The sequence below is a fragment of the Apodemus sylvaticus genome, chromosome 10, assembly GCF_947179515.1.
Source record: "Apodemus sylvaticus chromosome 10, mApoSyl1.1, whole genome shotgun sequence".
NCBI classification, from domain to species: Eukaryota; Metazoa; Chordata; class Mammalia; order Rodentia; family Muridae; genus Apodemus; species Apodemus sylvaticus.
In genome coordinates, this window is record NC_067481.1 from 36,133,730 (window position 1) to 36,161,031 (window position 27,302).

General features: G+C 44.3%; 1 protein-coding gene and 1 non-coding gene across 2 annotated transcripts in view; both read right to left on the minus strand.

The window, feature by feature from the left end:
• Tex14 (testis expressed 14, intercellular bridge forming factor) overlaps positions 1-24,757 on the minus strand; it is a 79,785-nt gene extending 55,028 nt beyond the window's left edge. The window contains exons 1-9 of the mRNA XM_052197675.1: positions 24,657-24,757; positions 18,144-18,258; positions 15,022-15,187; positions 13,127-13,263; positions 8,496-8,577; positions 6,283-6,413; positions 5,231-5,344; positions 3,743-3,866; positions 2,023-2,201 (exon numbers count right to left, since the gene is read on the minus strand). Coding sequence (XP_052053635.1) covers positions 2,023-2,201; positions 3,743-3,866; positions 5,231-5,344; positions 6,283-6,413; positions 8,496-8,577; positions 13,127-13,263; positions 15,022-15,187; positions 18,144-18,258; positions 24,657-24,750 — 1,142 coding nt within the window. The 5' untranslated portion in view covers positions 24,751-24,757. The remainder of the gene's footprint in view (positions 1-2,022; positions 2,202-3,742; positions 3,867-5,230; positions 5,345-6,282; positions 6,414-8,495; positions 8,578-13,126; positions 13,264-15,021; positions 15,188-18,143; positions 18,259-24,656) is intronic.
• LOC127695752 (small nucleolar RNA U3) lies at positions 24,386-24,600 on the minus strand. Its single transcript, XR_007980103.1, has one exon. It is a non-coding gene; the product is annotated as a small nucleolar RNA U3 (small nucleolar RNA).
• Positions 24,758-27,302: the final 2,545 nt, after the last annotated feature.

The window sequence follows — 27,302 nt, forward strand, 5'->3', positions numbered from 1 at the left end:
ATGCCCCTAGGACTGGCCTGTGGGCAAGCCTGTGGTACATTTTCCTGGTTAATGATTGATGTAGGAAGTCCCAGCTCACTGTGGATGGTGCCACAGCTAGGCCAGTGGTCCTGGGTGCTATAAGAACATGGGCCCATCTATGCCTCCCTCCTAAAAGGATGGGGCCTTGAATCGTGGTTTATATAAATCCATGAGGTAATGTAGCCCAAGGTAACGAATCTCCCACTTTACATTGATAGAAACCCATGGCAGACTTAAAAGCACTTCTGTTCTCATCTTCCTGTCAGTGGACCTGAGGGTTAGAAGAAGAGAATCTTTAGAACGCAAAGATCTGTCTAACCAGGCTATAAAGGCCAGGGAACAGATTGGTGAAGCAGTAGGAACAATACAGGACCAAGTACATTCCCTTGCAGACACCATCCTCCAGAAGAGGCCTAATCTATAGCAGCAGAGAAGGGAGGACCTGCACAGTCTTAAACAAAGAATGCTGCTATATTCTAATGTGCTAATATGTTAGGACTAGTCAGAGATCCAACAGTTAAACAGTTAAAAGCAAACAGCCAAAAGGAAAAAAAAAAACCTCACTAAAAACCATCCTGAGACTCCTGGAATAGCTACTGGAATTGGAATTTTTTTGGCTATCTTTAGCAGGGCCTTTCCTCCTGAACATTTTGAACCTCTTATTTGGATCCTATATCCTAAGCTACCAACTCCAGTTCATTACCTCCTTTTTTAAAAAGATTTATTTATTTATTTTATGCATATGAATACACTGTAGCTGTCTTCAGACACACCAGAAGAGGGCATCAGATCCCTGATCTCTGAGTTGGAGACCAGCCTGGTCTACAAAGCAGAGTGAGTTCCAGGACAGCCAGAGCTACACAGAGAAACCCTGTCTTTAAAACAACAACAACAACAACAACAACAAACATCTCGTTGTGCCAACTGAAAAATTTTAAGAGTAGATGGATAGAGGGTTTGACACACGTTGGTTAATATACATATATTACATGTTTATGAAAACAAGACTAACCTAAGCAAAAGTAACTTCTCAGACAGATATGGCAACACACATCTTTAACAGGTCTTGAGAAGCCTAGGAAAGAGAACTGTGAATTCAAGACCAGTAAATCTGAAGTCAGACTGAGTTATATACAAGACTCCATTTCAGACAAGAGAGAGAGAAAGATACACAGACAGCAGACAAGAAAATAAGCAGGAGGGCGGTGGTGGCACACACCTGGAATCCCAGCACTCTGGGAGGCAGAGGCAGGCAGATTTCTGAGTTCAAGGCCAGCCTGGTCTACAGAGTAAGTTCCAGGACAGCCAGGGCTATACAGAGAAACTCTGTTTCGAAAAAACCAAATCCAAAATACCAAAAAATTAAAAAATTAAAAAATTAAAAAAAAAAAAAAGAAAAAAAAAAAGAAAGAAAATAAGCAGGCTGGCCTGAATTTGATTCTCAGGATCCATATGATAGGAAAGTGTGGAGAGCCAAAGCACTGCTATGAGAACAGTCTGGGTAGCCAAGGCCAGAGAGCGGTGTGTGCAGCCAAGAGGAACTCCTATCTATGTTTAGTCTACAGAGAAACTTTGTCAAGAACAGCTTTGTTTGCTGAAGTGCTTATAAGCCGGAGCTGCAGAAATAAACTCTGAGCCTTCATCAGACCTTGTCTTGGCCTCGCCTTCTTTTGTCCCCCATCCTTTTCTTTCCCAGCCCTCCTTTCAGGTGAACCCTGATCCACCGAAACCCTGGGTGGCTACAGGAAAGTAACAAACGGCGCCCTCTCTCTCCCTCTTCTCTCTTCCTCCCCTCCCCCACAAAATGTAAAACATTTTTTTTAAAGAGTCTTCTTTACAGTCTTGGTGAACAAAGCTAGGCATTTGGGACATCTCTTTTTGTACTGATGAACAGTTTTCCCAACAATCATGTGTCCTGAACAGATTAGATGTCAACACTGTAATGAAGGTTCCCCATGGAGTTCCTCTTAAGAAAGAAGCTACACTGCAGCCTATACCTACCTTTCTGTCATGTATTCCAGGTTAGTTAGCCTTGCTTCTCCTGCAGAGACAATGTGGACGGCGTAGGAGCTAAGGGAGCGATGGACAAACCCTCGAGAATGCAGGTATATCAAGGCATCAGCAATCTGCAGCAGCAGGTGCACAATCACTTCCATGTGCAACACTGGGAACTGGGACCTCTGCAAGCAAGAGAAAAGAAAGACCTCCTGGTGCCATTTCCAAACCTTTTCCATTTGATTCTCATTGCTTCCTGGTTTCTCATTTAGCAGATGGGAGCCTACATGCCAGTGAGGTTAAGCGACTACAGTTCCACTGACCCAGGCCTCGCTCTAAGCCTCAGCTCCTTTCCTACAGGAGAGCTTGGGAGGAAGTACTCTAGGGTTGGTATGTACATTTCCGGCTAGCCTGGGACACCGCCAGGGAGGTCTGCCCACCCCCACCAGTAAACCTGCCCTGGTAACTTGCTATCTAATGTAGCTGGGAGAATCTTGAAGCTCAAAGGACTACAAGTTGAAGAGAATTAATTCAGCTTCCAGCCCAAACAGAGAAAGAAGAAAGATTCTCTGGAGGGTCTGTCTTTATGCCCAGCCAAGATATTTAGAATAAGGTCACAGAGAAACTTAGCCACAAAGACCTGTCAGTCACAGCAGAGTCCTCCATCCCAAAGAAATCGAGAGGTGAGAAGAAGAGGTGAGAAGGAAGCGATGAAGGCCTCTATATAAACAAACCATGACAGAGTACAAGGGAAATGTGGGCGGGAAGAGGCTGTGGCTAATGTCTCAGCCGGAAGTCACCAAGGTTTCTAGCTCTGCCAAACTAGGAAAGGGCTGATTTGAAAGAGGGAAAGGAAGAGAAAGGAAGAGAAAGGAAGGAAGGAAGGAAGGAAGGAAGGAAGGAAGGAAGGAAGGAAGGAAGGAAGGAAGGAAGAAAGGAAGGAATGAAGAAGGAAGGGAGGAAGGGAGGAAGGGAGGAAGGGAGGAAGGGAGGAAGGGAGGAAGGAAAGTCAGGCCAGCAAGCACACACACCTGCAGTCCCAGCTCTTAGGAGACTGAGAAGTGGGAAGGACTTGAGCTTAATGCTAGGCTGGGTTACAGTCAAAGCCTGTCTCAAACCAAACAACATAAGACCATCTAGATGGCTCAGCAGGTAAAAAAGTTGTCACATAAACCTTATGACCTGCAATGACCTGAGTTCATTCCTCAGAACCTACATAAAGGGGAAAGGGGAAAGCCTAAATTAACTGCCCAGTTATCCTCTGACCTCCATACACACACACACACACGCACACGCACACGCACATATGCACACTGATAAAGTTGCTTAATGAAAGAAACAAGAGGAGGAAGACTAACAATAAAAAAAAAATACTGTGTTAGGGCCAGTGAGAGGGTGAAGGTGCTTGCTGCCAAGCCTGGTGACCTGATTATAATCCCTGACACCCACAGTAGGAGAGCATTCCTTCTAAAAAGTTATCCTATGACCTCTGGGTGGTAGACAGATGGACAGACACATTAATCAAGTAACCAAGCAAGCAATGTGAAAAAATTAAATCACATTAGTTTCAATACATGCTTATCAGTCTTATCTGGCATGTTACACCCCATGCAATATATGAAAAGGATTTACAGATTTATCTTCCAAATGGGAACTCTGCAAAGATAGCAAGGAAGCAGACAGGGAGAGGAGTAAGGACAGCTGGGAATCTACAGAATGACCATACTCGTTCATGGAGGACACTGAACAGTGTGCCGACTGTGATACGCTCATAAACCAGGCGAATTTTCTCCAAGTCCCGGGACAAACATACAGCCATCAGCTGCAGCAGGTTAGGATGCCGCAGGTTGCTACAAAAGATAAAAAAAAATCTTCAGAAGGACAGGGCATAGGACAACACGATGAAAACGCAAGCGATATTCTTTCTTGTAGGTCATATGAACACATTCTAAACAAATCCCATTTATATTCAGGCACGGTGACACTGCCTTTAATCCTGGCAATTGGAAGATGGAGGTAGCATGAGGATCAAGGTCACCCTCTACTACACATTGAGCTCAAGTCCAGTCTGGACTACATGAGATCTTGTCTCAAAAGCAAACAATAAGAGGCCAACAAAATACAATTTATATACAGCATTTTCTTAGAAAGTAAGATGGTTCTGGAAGGGGAGACATCTACTGAAAGAAGCTGAAGGTTTAAGCATTATCAGTGGTGGGATGGAGAGGTGGCTCAGTGGTTAAAGCACTGACTGCTCTTCGAGAGGACTAGGGAACAATTCTCAGCACCCACATGGCAGCTCACTACTGTCTATAACTCCAGTTCCAGGGCTTCTGACACCCTCACCCAGACACACATCTAGGCAAAACAGCAATGAAAATAAAATAAAAATATATTGTATATTAAAGAAAGAGTTATCAGTGGCAATAGTGACAGTGCTGGAAAAACCTACAAACCAAAGTGCTCTGTGTGCTGCTAGTTGTAGGTCAGTTTAACACAAGCTAGAGTTATCTAAAACAAGAGAACCAGAACTGAAATGTGTCCAAAGCCACATACCTACTCAGCTGCACATCAAAGCACACACCCTGCCTACCCAATTGTCTTTTCAGATTGTGTGGGTTCAGGCGAGCTTCCTCACCAGCAAGAGCTTCACCTGTCTAGAGACACCTCCTACAGGGCTGAGTGGCCTACTCAGAAACTAGCTCAATATCCAGAATTCTTTTCAGCTCCTTGGCGGACCTCGTAGGAAACCATAAATTTAGAATCTGACTCATTGAGACATACATGACATGACTCTGGAACCTCAGGAAACCTTTGGAACTGAGACTCACGGAAAAGTCCTTAGTAGTGGAGATGTGGCTCTCAGATCTGGCCTCATGGAGTGCTGTGCTCTATGAAAGCAGGACAGGCATTTGCTCTCCAGATGGGTACAGAGTCCCACACAGATGCTTTAGGGGACATAACAAAAAGTCCAGATGGTTCTGGGTCCTGTCCATCTAAAGACTTGAGTCACAGGACAGATGACAGAATTGAGGCCCTTACCATCACAATCCACATGCCTCAGACTTCTCTTTAATTCCTTTCTCTTCAGCAGCTTTTAGAAGTCAACCAATTCCCACACTCAGGATATGCCCAGGCTAGGTGAGATTGGTGACACAGTCCAGGTCTGCACAGACTTAGCCCCGGAGCGGCTTGCGTCTAAGGCTCTCCTTACCTGCTGTGCTCCTGCTCAGCAATCAGCAAGTCGGCCAGCCTCAGCCTGCTACAGTGGGGATGGGTGGGAAGGCTCAGCTCCTTCACTGTGACTCGGCTCCTGTTCCACACGAGGCTAAACGAGCAGGAGACAGTGCAAGGAGAAGGGCTGAGTAGCCACTACTTCAATGAACCAGTCTTCCTTCCCACACACCAGGAAGACAGCCTCACACAGACTCTCTACTATCCTCTCTCCTGCAGCTCTGGCTCTAAAGCACCCTGGAGAACTAAGTGAAGAGGCAAAGGTCACAGGAAGATTCAAGGGAGGGAGGAATTTGGTGAGCTGTTTTATGTTAGGCAATGGTGACAGCAGTGTGGTAGATGGATAGGGCCATGGTGATGTAGACAGTAGGGAACAGTCAAGAGCCCATTAGCAGGGACAGGAGCTACAGTGACGGGGCAGAGGCATGATCTGACACGGCAGAAAAATGGGGGCAAAGAGGCCTTGTAGACCCAACAGAGGCATCTGTAGATGTGTGTTTCTTTGAAGAAAGGTAAAGTATCCAAGATCTAAAATCTGAGACATCCTGGCCAAGACAACTCTCCTGACAGACCCTGCAGGGATGAGGTCTCTCAGGACTGAGTACATCCAACAGGCTCCTGTCACATCCAAATCCTGTTACTGCCACCATCCTTGGATCCGGCTGATGAGAGCCACGTCCTGTTTCAGAGGCAAGCTAATTACTACCTTGCTGCTTCTAGTTCTTTAGACAGCAGAAAGGTTAGCATATTGAAATGAGCAATTGTTCAGAGCAGTTGTTCTCTAGATAAAGTATCCTTTGGTGATGCCTATGGTCAATCCTGTCACATCTGAGAAGGCCACAAACAGAACGGGAAAGATCAGGCACATTCCTGAACATCCTACAATGCATGGGTCTGACCACAACAAGAAATCATCTGGCTGAACGTAAAAAATGCTAATTGAAAGACATTATGAGTTCCTTCCTGTTTAAGAAGAGGCTAAGTAAGCTATCTTCCCATAGGACTAACTCCCACCAACCAGTTCCAACTTACTTAGTCATTACCATGTAGGGGCCACTGAAGAAAGAGAAGGTGGGCTCATCATCAGCTTGGATCACTTCCTTTTCTCCAATTACTGGAAGAGATCCTGGGTAAGTGAGCTGCATCCCTGAAGTGAGATAAAACTGAAACCAAAGCACAGCTTCAAATTGTGGGAAGACAAAGGGAAAGCAGAATTCCGACCTCCTATCCCTGGCTCAGAGCGCTGCTTACTTAGTAAGTACTCCTATGGACTCTCTACTGGTAGTGCTTGGTTGCTTGGTTGGTTGATTATTTTGGGGACATGATATAGAACTCACTATGCAGACCAGTCAAATGCATGATCTTCCTGCCACCCTCTGAGCAGTAGTATTACAGAAGTGTGCCATCTCAGGTTCATCATCATCTTCTAGCATTTCTTTTTCTTCTTCTTCTTCTCTTCTCCCTCTTGCTCCAGGCCCTGCTCACTCCAGCCCTGCCCACTCTGGCCCATAGGCTTTTTTTATTTGTTTCTCATTACAGATGGTTGTGAGCCACCATGTAGCTGCTGGGATTTGAACTCATGACCTCCAGAAGAGCAGTCAGTGCTCTTAACTGCTGAGCCATCTCACCAGCCCTCTAGCATTTCTTCTTACAATAACTCATCCTTCCTAAGGAGTAGGATCAGAAGCATGATCCTACATGATCCACAAGACTTTATATTATTTTGAATCTTGAAATACCCTTTCCCTTTTACTAATGTAGTTCAGACATAGTCCATCATCTTTCCTGAAATGATGTGACTGGGAATGAGGGGCTGTGGTGGTTTCAATGAGAATGCCTTCATAGGTTCATATGTTTAAATGTTTGGTCCCTGGTTTGTGGAACATTTGGGAAGGATGAGGAGGTATGGCTTTGTTGGAGGGGGTGTGGCACTGGGGTGGGCTCTGAAGCTTCAACAATCACTCCTTCCCAGTCAGCTCTCTCGGCTCTAGGCCTCGTGCTTGAGGACCAGAAGGACGCTCTCAGCTGGTGCTCTCACACCAGGCCTGCTTGCCACCACTAATCCTCTGGAATCATGAGCTGCCGAAGTAAATGCTTTCTTTTATAAGATGCCTTGATCAGGGTGTTTTGTCACGGCAATAAAAAAGTAAGGCATGGGGCTGGAGAGATGGATCAGCGGTTAAGAGCACTGACTGCTCTTCCAAAGGTGCTGAGTTCAGATACCAGCAACCACATGGTGGCTCACAACCATCCATAATGGGATCTGACGCCCTCTTCTGGTGTGTCTGAAGACAGCTACAGTGTACTCACATACAATAAATAAATAAATCTTAATAAAAAAAAAAGTAAGGCATGACCTCTCCAGAACCCAGGCCATGTGTACAAAAGTCAATATACCTGTGTGGGGATTTGACTCCCAAAACATAGCATCCATGTATCATGCCAGAGATCCTGGGTTCACCTCCATCAACAAAAGGGGAGAAAACCAAAATTCTTTTTACTTCTACCCTCCCCCAAGCACTGTGGTAGAGAGCAAAGATCCTTCATTCACCAGAAGTGGTTCCCAGTGGGACCACTTCTACACACTTACTATCTTACCAGTCATTCTAGTCATTTCACTACAGTCTTTTCCATTAATTTTGCAGAAGGACAGGAGCACTAAGAAATATCTTTTCTACAACGCAGAAGATCAAAGAAGAAAATACTGTGAGGATAAGAAGGAATTGAGGGCTGGAGTTACAAAGAGATAAGGCCTATCTGCCTAGGATGCAAAAGGACTGAGGTTCTTTAATTCTCATGAAAGTCCCAGGCATTTGCCTTTAACAGAGGCAGACAGAGGGCTGGGCAGATCTATAGATTTGCTTCCTGATGACCTTACCCTTCCACAGGTCTAATAAATCTAGTTAAAATGCTTTTAATGAGCTGAGGATGTTTTGAGGATGAGTAGTATCCTTGGGGTCGTCTATTCTTCCAGTTAAAGACAGAGGCCATCGGGGAAAATTCTGGATGAATGGATGGTCTTTGCCTTTCCAGTGTCAGGGGAAAAAATTACCAAGTTTAACCAAGATCAGGTACAGTAGTTTACACCTGTAATCCCAGCACCGAAGCAGGACTATCTCAAGTTTGAAATCCTATCTCTACCCCTTATCCCACAAAACCCGGAAGAGTTGAATAAGGTGGAGAGATATGTCATATGATTCTTTAGCTAAACCAGCAAATCTAGGCTATGAGTATCAGCCTCTTACCTTCCCAAAGCCAAAGCTGTAGATATTTTGGGCAGAAATGATTCCAGGTTTAAGCTGTCGATTTGGAGAACTATTTGGGCTTCTAGAAATATTTTAAAAAGAGAAAAGAGAGAAAAAAAGTAAGAATTAATCATCTATACACAAAAGAACAATACTTAAAACAAGTTTTTTTTGATTGTTTTGTTTTTTTACTGCCTATGGGTGTCATGGGTGCTGGGAACTGAACTCTTATATTTTTGGTTGTGAGCCTAGCCTTTAATGGCTGAGCCATCTCACCAGCCCTACATGTTTTCAAAACTGTTACCATAGTAAGCCGTCAACTTAACACAAACATAGAGAGAGAGAGAGAGAGAGAGAGAGAGAGAGAGAGAGAGAGCGCCTGCCATCCCTCTCAATGACAGGCTGTAACTAGGAAGACAAAGCAAGGCAGCTGGTATTGATTTACTATCTGTTTTTTCTTTTCCTTGTGACAAGGTCCTTTTAGGTAGCCAGGCTGATATGAGGCCGACCCCACCCTCAAGTGTGGGTGCTGAGGCACACAGGGTATAATGTGTAACTATGTATAACTAGTTTGGTAGATACAAGAACTTAAAAGTAAACTCAGAAGAAAACTCAAGGCCAATTTATTAAAGTTTGAAGAAAATAAAAGCAGGACAGGTAAGTTGGAAAACTGAAACTGTTGGGGGAGACGGTAAGAGGAAAAAGGAAAGGTAGTACCATTTCCCTCTGCTTTAGAAAGGGTACTGAGGGTCATGGATGATGCTAGAGGAAGCTAACATAGACATGTATTCTTTCTGTTCACAGCGATGTCAGAGAAACCCTGACTGCAAATTGCTCTTTTAATCCCCTTCTCCCTGCTGGGCAGCCCCACAAGGATGCACCTGGGCACGGCCCACCGAGCATGACTCCTTGTTAAGAGAATTATCTTTGCAGGCATGGTGCTCACAACTGTAATCCAAACCTTTGAGGAGTGAAGAGAAGTGGATTGTCATGGGTTGGAAGCCAGAATGGGCCGAGATAGGGATCCCAACTTTAAAAATGAAAAAGAAATTAAGGAGTCTTTGTTGTTTTTCTTTGGGAGACATGACTGGCGGAGGCCATGCAGAAAAAGCTATAGCAAAGCCGGGCAGTGGTGGCGCACACCTATAATCCCAGCACTCTGGGAGGCAGAGGCAGGAAAATTTCTGAGTTCAAGGCCAGCCTGGTCTACAAAGTGAGTTCCAGGACAGCCAGTGCTACACAGAGAAACCCTGTCTCGACAAAAACCAAAAACCCAAAAAACAACAAAAAACAACAACAACAACCAAAAAAAAAAAAAACCCTATAGCAAGCAAGCAAGCGAGCTTCCTGGAGGTGGCCCAGTGTTTTTGCATGACTATGATGGGTGTGCTATATATCTGACATGATGCAGAGAGACCACTGCCTATTGCTTCCTGGGTATTAACCCACTCTGTTGGGCAAATTTCCTGCAGAATCAATATGAAGATGTACTTTAATGTAATAATGTTATTTAGATAAAATGATGGTTTCATAATTTCTGATAATTTTATAAAACTCCTGAGTTGATTCAAATACTTTTAATCCCCCTCCCCCTCCCAGAATAAGAAAACTTCAAAAAACCTCTATGAACCTTCATGTGTCACAAGCACATAAATTGCACTAGGAAGAGAAATAGGCTTGGGACAGATTTGTGATTAAGGAAAAACATTCACTCTAGGCTAGGTTCACATGATGATAACTCACAAATAGAAAATAATTTGCTAATTTATACAAAACTTTAAAAATAAAATATAAGATAAATGATCTACCCTTGACAATTTATGATATAAAAACTATTGCTTTGAACTTATAATAAAATTGTGGAGCTAAAAAATAGATAAGGAATATTTAGTCAGGTACAGGTCTTAATGTCTACATGTAAACAGTTCTGCTGTTAACTCCTTAAGCCTTACTGACCTATGACACGAACTATTGCTTAAGGATTCTACCTGTTCTTATTTTTTTGTTTGTTTTGTTTTGTTTTTCAAGACAGGGTTTCTCTGTGTAGCCCTGGCTGTCCTGGAACTCACTCTGTAGACCAGGCTGGCCTCAAACTCAGAAATCCACCTGCCTCTGCCTCCGGAGTGCTGGGATTACAGGTGTGCACCATCTCCACCCTGCTCTACCTGTTCTTATGATAATTGCTTTTACAGCTATGAGGTAAGTTTTCTTCTTAAGTAGAACTTTTATCTGAGGAGGTATAAAAGTCTGAGGGCAAAAATAAAGTTGTTGGAGACCCCTTTGCTTCTTCAGATGAATGTGTGTGTGTGTGTGTGTGTGTGTGTGTGAGAGAGAGAGAGAGAGAGAGAGAGAGAGAGAGAGAGAGAGAGATTGTGATTTCTTTCTTTATCTCTTTCTTTCTCTCTCTCTCTCTCTCTCAGGCCCAAAGTGATTGTCTTTTTCTAATAGCTTGCTGCACTCAGCAGAAGGCCAACTGCCAGAAGGAACCAGCTCTGGCCCCAGAAGAGTAAAAGAGAGTTCAGAATTTCTTGCCAATTTGCAAGCAGTGAGCTGATCTTGAGCCACCAGAGCCATCAGCTCTGGCTCCCTCCCTCTTGTTTTTCCATTTTAATTGTATGCATGATCGAAGACCTTGATGTTAAGCCCACTACTGCAGGCCTGTAATCCCAATGCCCCAGGGGCTAAAAAAAGTGAGAGACCCATGAAGGGTTTGAGCCATGGGCTAAGGGAAGGGGGGGTCCTCTATTGAGGAGTTGGAGAAGGGACTGAAGGAGCTGAGGGATTCACAGCCCCATAGAGGGAGCAACAGTGTCAACAGGCCAAAGCTCCTGGGGACTGCACCACCAACCCAAGAGTACACATGGAGGGACCCATGGCGCTGGCTGTATGTGTGGCAGAGGATGGCCTTGTTGGACATTAGTGGGAGGAGAATCCCTTGGGCTTGAGGGAGTTCGATGCCCCAGTGTAGGGGAAGGCCAAGGTGGGAAGATAGGAGTGGGTAGGGTTGGCTGGGGGAGCATGCTGGGATAGGGGGTTTCTGAAGAGGAGACCTGGAAAAGGGAAAACATTTGAAATGTAAATAAAGAAAAATATCTAATTAAATCTCCTGATTTAAATCCAAAAAACCAAAAAGAAAAAAACTCCTGATTTATTGACTTTCTGTTATGGAAACGAAGATCGTGTAATAGACACCCTCTGAGGAAGGACCTATGAGTCTCTCTTTCCTCCTGGTATTTACACTGTCATGGGTCATTTCAGGTTGCTCTGTTAACTCAGTATATTACAGGAATAATAGAGTTAGTTACCTGGGTAGAGGCCCTGAGCCTGATGACCTCTCTGAGACCCACATGGTGGAGAAAACTGACTCCCAAAGGTTGTCCTTTGCTCTCTTACTCATGCTTGATGGCATGTGTATCCATGCATGAACACACAAAACATACACAAATAAATATTAAAAAATAAAGGAGTCATCTCCAAGTAAGATCTACCAGGACTTCTGCCCTGGTCTCTCTGGGTTCACTGATTCTGAGGGAACTGTGAGGACATTCAAGCAGCCCAGTGGGGGTCCAACCCAACACCGGTAATGTTAGTGTGCCATTTTTTAACTGAAGCCCCCATTCAGTCAAGTCTTCAGATGATGGTACCCCTGAATCCATTCTGATTCCTGAGCCACAGAAACTGCATGAGATAAGAATACTTAGTGTTGGAGACTGGTGCTATGCTTTGAATCTGTGTGTCCACATGCTGAAGATCCTTGTTCCCAATTGGTTTTTGATCTATCAATAAAGATGCCAGCAGCAATGGCTGAGCACAGTGTGGGATACCTAGAGATGCACCGTAGGAGAACTGCCAAGACTGGGAAAAGAAGGTACTGCAGCAGTAGCAGGAGATAAAGCCATCCAGCCATGTATGTGACTTTTCAGGTAAGTGCCCACTGGCCACTTCCCCAATTAGGCCTGGGGTAGTAGGGAAAGGTTTTTGGGAGTGCCCTGCCTTTGAATTAGCCAAGGCATTTAAAAATAACTGGTGTGTGTGTGTGTGTGTGTGTGTGTGTGTGTGTGTTCCATTCACAGATCTGAGATAGCTCCTGGACAGGTGCATACCTGTGACTCGTAGGGAGCACAAAGTGGTGTAGCCAAAAATTTACTGTAAGAACTTAGTGCTTGAAGTTGTGAAATCTGAGAGGCAATTCATCTTCCTCATCTCCTATCAGCATGGGTGCTGCTGCCCTATGGGTGGGTCCCAGAGGACAGTAAGGGAGGCTTCCATGCTGCTCTAGTAACAGAGGTGCCGTGTCCACTGGCATACTCAGGACACAAAACAGAGCATACTAGCAAACTAGGAGAACCTCAGAATGGATCCAGAATAGGGCAGTGGCTGCTTTCCCAGTCTTTCCGGAAGTTCCTTCAGGTCCTGGCAGCCTGGCATCTCCTAACAGTAACAGTGGGAAAGGTGGCTATTCCAGACATGAATGCTACATTCTGACCTTGAAAGACTATAGGTCCTATCTCCCTAGTAATTAATCAGTGACAGGCTTTTTCTTCCCTGTTTCAACTTTTCAACCTGTTATGCTGCTAAAGAGCCACAAGGCTCCCACCAGGAAGGCTGAAGTGGCTCAAGACTGTGCTTACCCCTGAATGAGGCTACCAAACCAGGGTGGGCTGCCAATGAGCCGCTGAGGAGAGTCGATCTTCTTCAGGAGGTCATAGGAGAAGCCCTGGATGATAGCCTTCATATGTGAAGTGCAGCGCTGCATGAACTCCACCATCTGTAACACACAGCAGAGACTAAGCGCTGACAGCATCAGGGGAATGAAGGTATGAACATGCAGGTGCATTTGAGGAGTTAAGGGCTCTCAACAGGAATGTCTCTGGAGAGGGATAATCTTCTACATGATCTTCTCAAGGTATGCAATGTTTTCGTAGAGGAACCTGTCCTTCAATGGATGAGGAAGCTATGGCAGGGGAATGAGAACCACAGGGAGGGGCAGGGAGCATGCATGGGAGTGCTAGCACTTGGCATGCTATTCTGCTTTATGTTTTTCATCCTATCTTAGTCCTCACTAAAACAGGACTAAGGAGTTGGAAAACAGGACTAAGGACTTCGTTGGAAAAGCACCTGTCATGTAAGGATGAGGACCTGAGTTCAGAGTCCCAGAACGCACATTAAAAGCTTGGCAAGGTGGCACATGCCTGTAACTCCAGCACTAGGGGTGGAAGGCATCAGGGGAAGGGAAAGAGGAAGACCTCACAAGCTCACCGGTCAGGCCTACCAGCCTGGCTCAGTGAAAGAGCCTGTCTCAAAAAAATAAAGGAGAGGCTGAAGAAATGGCGCAGTGAAGAAAAAGCACTCTTCCAGAGAACTTGGTTTTGATTTCCAGCACCCACATGGCAGAAGCAACTCCTGAAAGTTGTCTTATGACCTCCATACTTATAACAAGGCACACACATCATGGATATGCAATACACAATAATAATAAAGGAAAAGACATACCTTTAAAAAACTAAAAATAATGGGGCTGAGAGCACTACCTGCTCATGCAGAGTACCTAGAGTTCAGTTCCCAGCACCCACATGTCGGCTCATAACTACTACTCCAATTCCAGAGGACCTGGCATCCTCACACTGTTGGACCTTGTAGGGCAGCCTGTAGCCTGGTTGAGCAAGGCTTTACTCTGGAGACCCAGCAGAACATTCTACAAGGGACAGAACACGTGAGCTTTGCTCCCAGACTGCTGACTCAATTCCATAATCCTATGGCCACCAGTCACATATGGCCACGCCCCAGGCCCCTGGCTGGACTCTGCCCCTACAGTCACCTGGCTACAGCCAGGCTTTCCCTGCCCCACTGTTACCTGGCTGTTGCCAGGCTTTCCAGCCTACTATAAAAGAGGCTTCTTGCCCCTCCTCCTCCTCTCTAATCTCTCTGCCCTCTCTTGCCCCCCTCTCTCTCCCCCCCCATTCTTTCTCCCCTTTCCATGTGGTCATGCCAGCTCTCATCCCTCTATCTTCTCTTTTCTCTTTACTTTTCTATCTCCTTTTTTCTTCCTACTTTTCTATGATAAAGCAATGAAACTATAAACTGTCTCTTATCAAAACCTGCCACCCTCCTCTTTTTATCCCCACATCACACAGACACAAATGCAAAAAAAAAAAAAAGTCAATTTTTAAGAAACCTGGTATTGCCAGGCAGTGGTGCCTTTAATCCCAGCACTTGGGAGGCAGAGGCAAGCGGATTTCTGCATTCAAGGCCAGCCTAGTCTACAGAGTGAGTTCCAGGACAGCCAGGGCTATACAGAGAAACCCTGTCTCGAAAAACCAAAAAAGAAAAAAAGAAAAAGAAAACCTGGTACTGAGTGATAGAACAGACACCCAACATTTATCTCTGGCCTCCACATGCACCAAACCTGCTTCAACTCAGCTCTCTGTCCAATTCCAATTCTAAGACTGCTGTAAAGTTTGTTCTGCTCCCATGATCCTGACTAGTAGTCCACCAGCTTCTCCTGGATACAGAGGCCCACTTCTACCTGAGTGCTACGATCCTTCCCTGCTGTCAAGGCCCAAGCCTGTGGGTTTCGACCCTTCTCATCGTGGAGCCGCAGGTCACCCCCTGCAGTCAGCAGTTTACTGAGAATCCACTGGTTGCCTGAAAAGGCTGCTGCATGGACAGGCGTGCTCCCATCAAAACAGCGGCTAGGGACAGAAAGAAACAGTGAGCGTCCATAACACCTCCTTCCTTCCACTGAAGGGATTTAGTGTTATGTCTTCCAGTCATAAACAGTACAATACAGAGATGAATATTACAAAATGTCTCAACAGTTAAGAACATTTGCTGCTCTTAAAGAGGACCTAAATTCTGTTCCAGCATCCATGCTGGAAACCTGTGACTACAGTTCAGTTGTGGCAGCACCTACATAAAATATTTTTTAAAAATTATTCTAAGATTAGCCTGAACTGACAAGTAAGAATCTGCAACCATAGGACCTAGGAATGCGTGCTTGTTTCCTAAGGTCTGGAGTGATCCTAACAAGGCTGTCAGGGCCCAGGCATCTGGGTGGGCTCAGTGGTTCTGTGTCATGTTTCATTATTCCCAATCAAATCTATTCTTGTTCTGATTATTCCTCCTACAGTAGTAGGAAAACTAAGTAGTAATGGGGAGAAGATATCATTTTTCATTTCTCATGAATACAAAAAAAAAAAGGAATGGTTTATAGACCCCAAACTAAAACCTACAAGGAAAGAGTCCTTGTGGAATAAAAGCACCCGCGAAGCTGGGTGTGATGGCGTATACCTTTAACTTTAGCACTCAGGAAGCAGAGCAGAGGGAGTACTATGAGTTCAAGGCCAGCCTGATCTACCCAGAGTTCCAGGATAGCCAGGGCTATAAAGAGAGAACCCTGTCTCAAAAAAAAAAAAAATAGAAGAAGAAAAAAGAAACAAAAAGGCATGATTCTTTACATGACAGTTAACTTCTCTTTATCGGTTTAATGTTAATGTTAACACCCTCTACCTTGTTTTATTCTAATTTTTTTTCAGTTCAGCAATATTAGAGTAAATTTTCATGAGCTGTTTTTCTTTTTTTTTTTTTAAGATTTATTTATTTTATGTATATGAGTATACCATTTCTCTCTTCAGACACACCAGAAGAGGGCATCAGATCCCATTACAGATGGTTGTGAGCTACCATGTGGTTGCTGGGAACTGAACTCAGGACCTCTGGACGAGCAGTCAGTGTTCTTAACTGCCCAGCCTATCTCTCCAGTCTGAGCTGTTTTACTTCTTCTAAGATTCCTTTTAGTGTTTTGGCCCTTGGAACTGTAATCATTTAGAAGCTTTAAGCACATGATCTGTTTCTTAACCGTCCCTGTCCACTAGTTACTAAACTGCTTTGTATCTAAGTGTCTTCTGTTTGACTCTGTGAGTCTTTGTTGGTTTTAGGGCTGGGGTTCAGTGGTAGACACTCACCTCCGTCTATACAAGGAACCACAAAACATTCAAGTCATGTAACATATTTATGGATTTATAATCACATCTTTAAAAGATTTCTTTCTTTTCTTCTTCTCCTCCCTCCTCTTCCTTGACACTGGGTGGCTTTGTGTACCCTGGGTGTCCTGGAGATTGCTACAAGAACTGTGAAAGCCCTTGCCTTTACTCCCTGTCAAGACTTGTGGCTCAGGTGAGAAAGTGTTAATACCTAGGAAGAGATACGTGCTCTGTGAAGAGGCAGGCACATGCTGCCGACCATTACATCGCTGTTCTTCTATATTAAAATCTGTATCAAATACTAAACTGAAAGTATTTTAATTCCCAGCTATAAAACTCAGGTAAAAGTTACCCTTTCTAAAAAATTGATATCAACTACTTATTTGTGGGTATTTTGACCTGTTTAAGCAATCAGAATACATAATATAAATTAAAACCCAGGAAATAGGAATGGGACAACAGTGATAGTAATTAGTAATTACTCACCTAATTATTTCATAAAAATCATAACTTCTCAGAAAATCAATTTTATTAAAACATTTCAATAGGTAGGTTACTATTTTATTGACAAAAAATAAAGGTTCTTCATTTTTAATATTTTGGCAAAACAAAGAATTGAAGTGGAACTCAAGAATTAGAGTCCTAGGCTCAATCCCCTAAATTGAAAAGAGATTTGGCCAGGCATGGTGGTGCACGCTTGTAATCCCAACACTGCAGCAACAGAGGCAGGCAGATCTCTGTGAGTTCAAGGCCAATGTGGTTTACATAGCAAGCTACAAGGGATACACAGTGAGACCCTGCCTCAATAAACAAACAAAAACCTAGAAAGAAAAGGAAAAAGTTGTGTTTCTGCATAAGTTTTTAAAAAGCTGCAATAGCAGTGTCATCTTACAAAGCTGTAAGGACCTTGAAAATGAGGTGGATATAGTAACACCTTTAATCCCAGCACTGGGAGGCAGAGGCCTTAGTCACATGGCAAGTTCCAGTGCATTGAGGGGTTAGGGAGAGAGGGAGGAAGGAGGAAGGAAGGAGGGAAATAGGGAAGGAGAGCTGGAGAGCTGAAGGGAGGGAGGGGAAAAATCTGAAAATGGCAATATTTTAACATGGAAGGCATTCTCATAAAATACTTAATTTAAATTTGATTACAACTAGTTCTAAGAACTTAATAAAATCTGATAAAGTTAAGAAATTGCATATAACTTTTTAGAAAAAAAAAAAAAGCAAAGAGAGGTAACAAATGGCTAGAATCCCAAAACTTGAGAAGTAGAGACAGGAAGATCAGAACTTCAAGGCAAGCCTCAGCTGTATAGACCATGTCTATAGACAGACAGGCCAGAGATGCCTTAGCAGGTAAAGGCACTTGATGCTAAGCCCAACCACCTAAGTCTGGCATCCCACCCCCAGGTCCACCATGGTAGAGGCCAAGAAACAGCTCTCCCAAGGTGTCCCCTAACCTACACACACATACATAGCACACTTGGCAATAAACTGTACACAGTGGCTGACGACTGCAAATCCCAGGACCTGAAGGCCGAGAGGAGGTTCAAGAACAGCCTGGACTAAATGGTACCTTACAGACAGCAGGGGATGCAGAGTAAGACTCTGACTCAAGAATAGGATTTTTTAAAGCATTTTATTTTCTAGAAATTGATATTATTGTACTTACTGATTTGGATCTGATCCATAATCCACCAGAACGTCGACTAATTTCACATGGCCCAATAATGCTGCAACAAAAAGTGATGACTGGCCCAGAGTGTTAACTGCATCAACACAGACCCCTGGAAGACAAAGACAGATCAGTGTGAACATAAAGACCATTTTACGGTGAAAGTGGTGAAGTTTATATTGGGGGAAATTTTTGTTTTTGTGTTTTATGTAAGTGTGTGGGGGTGCATAAAAAGGCCACAAGAGGACATCCCATTCCCAGGACCTGGAGTTCCAGGAGGCTGTGAGCTAGGACCCAAACTCTCAACCCACCCTCTTAACTACCAAGGCCTCTCCTGCAGTCTCACGTACTTCTGACATTTGAAACAGGGTCTCAGTCCAGCCCAACCTGTAACTCCTGACCTATATCCAAGTCCTGGGATTACAGGCCTGTGTCAGTATACTACACAGGGAAAAACCTCCAAGTATTCTGCTATTTACATCATTTGCTTATTTAAGATAAAAGCCCTATTGGGGGCTGGAGAGATGGCTCAGCAGGTAAGAGCACTGACTGTTCTTCCAAAGGTCATGAGTTCAAATCCCAGCACCCACATGGTGGCTCATAACCATCCGTAAAGAGATCTGACAGCCTCTTCTGGTATCTGAAGACAGCTACAGTGTGCTAACATATAATAAATAAATAAATCTAAAAAAAAAAAAAAAGACTATTTGTTAAAAAAAAAAAAAAAGGATAAAAGCCCTATCTATGGGGATTGAAGAGATGGCTCTATATGTGGTGGTAAACATTGGATGTTTGCTGAGAAGGATGAGGTTTGATTACGAGAACCCATGTGGTAAGTCACAACCCTTTTTAACTCCAGGGATCTGATGATCTTCTCTGGCCTCCTATTGGCACTCCATCAACATAGCACACAGACATGCATGCAGACAAGACCCCCTTTTGCATAAATGAATGGTATCCCTATCTCTCATTACTAAGGCTTTACCATGTCATGGAAATATCAGTATTTACCTTCCTTCCATGAAGAGCTAGCCCCCATTGGTTGTAAAAGTATTAAACCTAAAACCTGTATTAGTCATTCTTTTCTGTTCTATTGCTGTGAAAAGACAACACAACTCTTAGAAAAGAAAGCACTTAGCCAGGCAGTGGTGGCCCACGCCTTTAATCCCAGCACTTGGGAGGCAGAGGCAGGCAGATTTCTGAGTTCAAGGACAGCCTGGTCAACAGAGTGGGTTCCACGACACCCAAGGCTAAACAGAGAAACCCTGTCTTGAAAAACCAAAAGAAAAAAAGAAAAGAAAAGAAGGAAGAAAGGAAGGAAGAAAGGAAGGAAGAAAGGAAGCAAGCAAGCAAGCAAGTGAGAAACGTCAACTGTTCTAGATGGTGAGTTCCTACGACTCAATTGGATAGGGACAGGGTGAAGGAGACTTCAAAGATAACATATTGGTGACTCTTATCTATCAGTGGTGGGGAGCTTCCTTGAATACAGGATGAAAGACAAATTTCTAATTGGAGGGAGGAACCTTTTCAGAATGGGGAGAATTATTGAACTACTATAGTTTCTTCATCTAATTTAACCCGTACAACAACCCCACATTGTACTGTTACTACATGTCTCTAATTTACAGAAAATAAATTCAGGGTTACCAGCTATTAAATAAGCAAATAAAACCACCGCCCAGAAATAATTCCTCATCAAAGAATCCCACACATACTTTCTAGAAAACAATAGAAGAAAAGAAAGCAAATAATTGCCAACACTAAACAAACACAGCAGCAAAACCAGGCATTAGCTGCTAATGCTTCTGACATCAGCACTCAGGAGGCTGAGGCAAAAACTGCCACTTAAGGCCAACCTAGACTTCACAGGGAGACCCTCCTCACCTCCCCTCCCCTTCCCCCTCCATCCCTCCCTCCTTTCCTTTGTTATTTCCTTTCTTTCTAAATTTCCTTTCTGCCGGGCAGTGGTGGCACACGCCTGCTGTAATCCCAGCACTTGGGAGGCAGAGGCAGGTGGATTTCTGAGTTCGAGGCCAGCCTGGTCTACAGAGTGAGTTCCAGGACAGCCAGGACTACACAGAGAAACCCTGTCTCGAAAAAAACAAATCCAATTAAAAAACAAAAACAAGGGGCTGGAGAGATGGCTCAGCGGGTAAGAGCACCGACTGTTCTTCCGAAGGTCATGAGTTCAAATCCCAGCATCCACATGATGGCTCACAACCATCCGTAAAGAGATCTGACACCTTATTCTGGTGTCTGAAGACAGCTACAGTGTACTTATATATAATAAGTAAATAAAAATTTTAAAAAAAGTTTAAAAAAAAACAAAAAAAAAAAACAAAAACAAATAAATAAATTTCCTTTCTTCAAGACAGGGTTTCATTTCTGTCCTGGAACTCATACTGTAGCCCAAGCTGGCCCTAAACTCACAGAGATCTGTCTACCTCTGCCTCCTCAGTACCGGCAATGAAGGCATGCACACCTTTAAAAAAAAAAAATTTAACTTGGGGCTGGAGAGATGACTCAGCAGTTAAGAGCATGATTGCTCTTCCAGAGGTCCTGAGTTCAATTCCCAGCAACCACATGGTGGCTCACTACCATCTGTAATGGGATCTGATGCCTTCTTCTGGTGTGTCTGAATATAGCTACAGTGTACTCATATACATAAATAAATAAGCCTTTAAAAAAATTAACTTGCAGCCGGGCGGTGGTGGCGTACGCCTGTAATCCCAGCACTCTGGGAGGCAGAGGCAGGCAGATTTCTGAGTTTGAGGACAGCCTGGTCTACAGAGTGAGTTCCAGGACAGCCAGCGCTATACAAAGAAACCCTGTCTCGAAAAAAAAACCAAATCAAAAAAAAAAAAAATTAACTTGCAGTATGAACCATTCAGACAATGTTCAAGGACCATCAAATGTAAATGAACATGCAATAAACAACACAGAGAACCTACCAGCTCTGTGCTCAGAAGTGAATGCTATATATGACCAGAGACCCTTGAGCATAGAAATGACTCCTCAGATAACAAGCGCACCCAAGGGCAGAGGAGGAAGAGGCTCCCACAAAGACGGTTTCTTGATTCAGTGTTTCATAAACCCCTGCCAACTTCAGATCTTGAAGTTTTTCTGAATTGAGCTCAATTATTCTTTTCTCTGGGAAATCTCAGCTGACACACCACCCAGACTTGTTTAAACGGACCTTGTCGCCAGGCAGTGGTGGCACATGCCTTTAATTCCAGCACTTGGGAGGCAGAGGCAGGTGGATTTCTGAGTTTGAGGCCCGCTTGGTCTACAGAGTGAATTCCAGGACAGACAGGACTATACAGGGAAACCCTGTCTTGAAAAAACAAAACAAAACAAAACAAAACAAAACAAGCAAGCAAACAAAAACAAAAACAAAAACAAAAACAAAAAACAAAAAACAACCTGACCTTGTATATGCTTCCTGGCATATGTATTTCAGCTTCAAAGATTTGATTACACCAGTGTTGTAGGTTTGTTTCAGATTAAATAGTATAAAGGTGTCATAAAGATGCTGTTATCATGAATCGTTCACACAGTAATCACAGTATCTAAGAATGATCTGTATGCTAACATGTGAGAGAAAACGAGAAAGAGAGCAAATGAAAAAGAAATGTTCAGGCTACTGAGTGGCTCAGCAGTGAAGACCACTTCATGCTTTTCCAGAGAATCTGCGTTTTTAGATCCTATCACACAGGTCAGGTGGCTCGCAATTACCTGTAACTCTGGCTTTACAGAGCCTGGACCATCTTCTAGCTTCTTCATGCACTCAAACAATGAGGCATACAGACACCCAAACATATAGTAAATCTTTTAAAAATTAAAATAACAACAAAAAAGATCACTGAAGGCAATCTGACCTAGTCTGGTAGATGCTGCCCCAAGTCACAATTTTTCTTTTAATTTTTTTTTTTTTTTTTTTTTTTTTTTTTTTTTACTGATTTATTTATTGTTAGCCGGGTGGTGGTGGTGCACGCCTGTAATTCCAGCACTCTGGGAGGCAGAGGCAGGCAGATTTCTGAGTTCGAGGCCAGCCTGGTCTACAGAGTGAGTTCCAGGACAGCCAGGGCTATACAGAGAAACCCTGTCTTGAAAACACCAAACAAACAAACAAACAAACAAACAAACAACCCAAAAGATGTATTTATTGTTTATATGTTAAGTACACTGTAGCTGTCTTCAGATATACCAATAGAGGGTGCCAGATCTCATTATGCATGGTTGTAAACTGCAGTCAGTACTCTTAACCACCGAGCCATCCCTCCAGCCCAATCAAGTCACTCTTGAGTGTGCACCTTTACCTAAGAGATAATATTTTCTTTTACCATGGTACTATCTCCTAAAAATATTACATAATGCATTTTAAAAGATTTCCCTAAAATTAATTTATTTTTATTTCATGTGTAAGAGTATTTGGCCTTCAAGTATGTCTGTGCCAGCTGTACTCAGAAGCAAAGAAAGGGGCACCTGTTGTCCTGAAACCCAAGTGACAGACAGCTGTAAGCCATCATGTGGCTGCTAGAAAACTGAACTAAAGTCCACCGAAGAAGAGCAGCCAGGGCTCTTACCAGTGAGCCATCTTTCCAGCCCCAGAGTTCTATTTTATTATTTAAAGGTTTATCATTCTAAATCATCTATATGTGCATGTGTTTAAGTGTACATGGGTCAGGTGCCCATGAAGTCCAGAGAGAGCACCAGATCCCTTGGAGCTGAAGTTACAGGTAGTTGGGAGACACCTGATGTGGGTGGTAGGAACTAAACTCAGGACTTCTGCAAGAGTTGGATGAGTACTATGTGTTAGCAAGACAGTTGTGGTGCACACCTTTAATCCCAGAACTCCCAGAGGCACAGGTAGGCAGACCTCTGTGGGTTCAAAGCCACTCTGGTCTACAGAGCTAGAGCTAGTTCTGGCAAACCGGGGCTACACCTACCACCTCCACCACCATCAACCCCCACCCCCCTACAAACACACACACACACACACACACACACACACACACACACACATTTTCAAAAGTCCAAAACCAAAATGAGGGTGGGGGAGGTTAACATGTTAGTCACCGAGCCATCTTTCCAGTTTAAGTTTGCTTTTTCTCAAATTATATGTCTATGGGTTGTCTGTGTGGAAGTTGGTATACATGAGTGTATAAGTGCCCGGAGAGGCCAGAAAAGGACAAGCTGAAATTAAAAGCAACTGTAAGGTGCTGGGAACCAAGCTGGAGTCCTCTGCAGAAGCTGTGTGTGTGAGACTGCTGAGCCATCTCTGCAATGCTACATAAATGTATTTGCAATTATTCAAAATAACAACATATTTTTAATTTTAAAGAAACTAGTATCTTAACCTATTACAAAACAAACAAACAAACAAACAAACAAACAAAACAAAACCCCCCAACTATTTAAAAGCTATTGAGGGCTGGTGAGATAGCTCCGCTGGTAAAGGGACTTGGCAGGAAGCGTGGTGACTAAAATTCAATTCCAGGACCCATATAGTGCAAGGTGAAATTGGATTCCCACAAGGTGTTCTCTGAGTCCATCCTGTGTAAACCACGCTGGCCTGGAACTCACAGGGTTCCACCTGTATCTGTCTCCCAAGGACTGGAGTTGTGGCATGGTGAAGTTTGCTGCTCTTGTGTGTCTGTATTTTGAGACAGGATTTCTTCCGTGTAGGCCTTGCCGGGACTCAATTTGTGGACCCGGTGTGGCCTCAAACTCAGGGATCCACCTGCTCTGCCCACTGAGTTGTCGGGATGAAAGAGAGCGGGTCACCTCGCCCAGATTCACTGAAGAACAGAGAGCTTAGTTTTTAAAAATGGCTTATTTAAAAGGTATTTCTTTTCTTTATGTGGACGTGTCTGGCTACACAGGTGTATGGGTGCTCACAGAGACCAAACAACCAATCTCCGGGTAGAGGAGTTAGAAGTAAAAGTACACTGCCTCACACAGGTGCTGAGAACAAGCATGGGTACCCACTGAGAGAACTCTGGCAGCCACCGGAAGCCCTATTCTAGAGCTGCTGGCTCTGCTACCCTGCCGGGTCTCCAACTAGACCCATCACAAAAACAGGCCACCGACACGGACTTGCTGGTACTAACAGTAAGGAGACTACACTGACACAGAGACAGCACACAGCACATGCTGGCTTGTAAACGACAAGTGGAAGGAAACTAGGAGGAACTGTGGCCAGTCTGACGTTGTAACAACCATGACAAACTCCCGAGACCACTCAGACTGCGTTCCCTCCCTCTCACCCTCCCGAAGGAGAGAAGAACGATCATCAATGGCAAGAGGCAGCTGCACCGAAGCAGCACCTAGAGCCGGCTTCACGCTCAGGAGGGGACGCTACGACTCGTCCTCGTGGTTTCGGGTGCTCTACACAGTCAGAGAAACTTCTCTAGTAACGAACTATAGAAATGATCCCTGAAAGTATAGTCTTGACCAGCCACTCCCGACACCGCCGCACTGTACCAGGCCACCTCACATCTAACTCACGGCGACTTACGCCGAGACGACCCGTGCCATCCCTGTCGGCGCCGCTGTCTGCCCACGCGGGGACACCAGCCCTGACACACGGACACCTCTCCATACCCAGCGCGCCGGGCATTTTGAGTCGCTACGCTTTCCCTACACTAGGCAAACTGTCACCACGATTAGCATACGGTCGCCGAGCAGCCAATCGGCTCGCAGTGCTCTCCTGCTCCGTCCCACTCCCGCCTGCGACCCGTCACGCGTCACTGACGGCCACACGCCGCCCGCCCCACACCGCGCACCCTCCCAGCGGCGGCGCCTGCCTTCAAGGCCCCCGCGCTGCCCCACGCGGAAAGCGCCGCGGAGCCGCACGCGAGTTCGCAGGCGCGCGCCGGTGCGGATTTCTGGCTCAAGCCGGAGGCCTTCGGTGAGGAACAAACGAAAAAACACGTGGGGAAAATGGCAATTCCACGACTGCACTCTATTTCTTTTGAATTTCACCATTTTTAATTTAAAAACAGAAAAGGGTTGTTATTTGAGTGAGATAGGGTTTCCCTATGTAGTGCAAGCTGGCCACGAACTTAAGTGATCTACCTGCCTCTTCCTTCTGAATGCGGTGTTTATAAGAGTACACTACCAAGTCTGGCCTCTATTTATATTTGGCGTTTTTTTGTTCTCGTTTTTTTGTTTTGTTTTCGAGACCAGGTTTCTCTGTATAGACCTGGCTGTCCTGGAACTCACTCTGTAGACCAGGCTGACCTCGAACTCAGAAATCCGCCTGCCTCTGCCTCCCAAGTGCTGTGATTAAAGGCGTGCGCCACCACAGCGCAGCCTGTTTGTTCTTGAGACAAGATTTGACTGTAGCACCGGCTAGGCTAGAATTCTATGTAGACCAGGCTGACCTTGAACTCACAAAAATCTGTCTACCTCTGTCTCCCAAGTGCTGGGATCAGAGGCCTGGGCCAGAATGTCCAGTCTGGCCTCTATTTAATAAATTTTATCCCGGGCTGGAGAGGTGGCTCAGCGGTTAAGAACAGCACTGACTGATCTTCCCAAGGTCCTGAGTTTAATTCCCAGCAACCACGTGGTGGCTCACAACCATCCGTAATGAGATCTGATTGATGCCCTCTTCTGGCGTGCCTGAAGACAGCTACAGGGTACTTACATATAACAATAAATAAGTAAACAAATAAACAAACTTTATCTGTGATGAAAGCACCAGAATGAAACCTGGGTCTAATGGCACCCTTGGGAGGACTAAGAATTGCCCTGATTGAGTGCCAGCTGGAGCTACTATGCTGGGAGATAGGATCTACAACAAAAGAAAAAGTACTAGATGTAAAATTAGTTTTCTTCTTTAATATTTCATTTATTTTTTATTATGTGAGTGTGTGGTGTCTTGCAGAGCCAGTAAAGGGCACGCACGGCAAGGACAGAAAAGAGCCCGGGTTCCCCAGGAAGTATTACAGGTGTTGTGTGGTGGCCAGTGTGGGTGCTGTCCACCTGAAACTCAAGTCCTCGGCTAGAGCAGCAGGGGCTCTTGACCGCAGAACTCTCTCTTTAGTCTGTTTTATTATTTTTCTAACACACAGTTTGCTCTACACAGGGTACCATCTTGCTTCTGAGGGTCCCCTGGGTCACGGAGCTTTTCTCTCTACCCTGAAGCCTCGCTCATTTCCCAAGCTCCTGTTTTGTGACCCGGAGCCTCCCTCTAGTCACTGCGCTCTTCTTAGAACTTCTTCTTCTCACACTACAAAGTTCTCACAACAGAAACTCTCTCCATGCAGCTTCTTGTCACAAACCCTTTACAAGCCTGTTTCTCCAACAATGACTTTTCAGACTCCTGACCTTTTACCTCTTCCCCAAGGTCACGGTCACTTCAATTATCGTTCAGCCATCTCGGGCCATTGCTTCATAGACGCCTTCCTTGACCTCTGATGCTTAGTAATTCAGTAAATGCCAACCACTTGCACTCAGCACTGTAGGGACTATGAATGGCCTCATGTTCTGGTAAAAGCTCAAGTACCAGACCAGGCATGATGACACGCTCTGTCACCCTGGCACCTAGAGTGAAGACGCAGCATGGTTATATAGAGAAGAAGGCAAGCAACCCTGACTCAAGAGAAAAAAAAAAAAAAAAAGCATGGCTGGAGATGCAGTATAGTACTGACCTATCATGCACAAAGCCCAAGATATATTCCCAGCACCGAAGCCAGAGCGGAAAAAGTTCCCTACAAAATAACCAAAGGAAGGAAAAAAAGGGGAGTGGTGGTGGCACACCTTTAAATAAATAAATAAATAAATATATAAATAAATAAGGAAATGAAAAACAAAAAGGAAGGAAAGAACAAAGGAAGGTAAGAGGGAGGGAAGGAAGGACAGAGGAAAGAGAGAGAGAGAGAAAGAAAGAAAGAAAGAAAGAAAGAAAGAAAGAAAGAAAGAAAGAAAGAAAGAAAGAAAGAAAGAAAGAGAAAGAAAGAAAGAGAGAGAAAGAAAGAAAGAAAGAAAGAGAGAGAGAGAGAAAGAGAAAGAAAGAAACAAGGAAAGAAAGAAAGAAACAAGGAGAAAGAAAGAAAGAAACAAGGAAAGGAAGGAAGGAAGAAAAAGAAAGAGAGAAAGTAAAAGAGAGAAAGAAAGAAGGAAGGAAGGAGGAAGAAGGAGAAAAAAAAA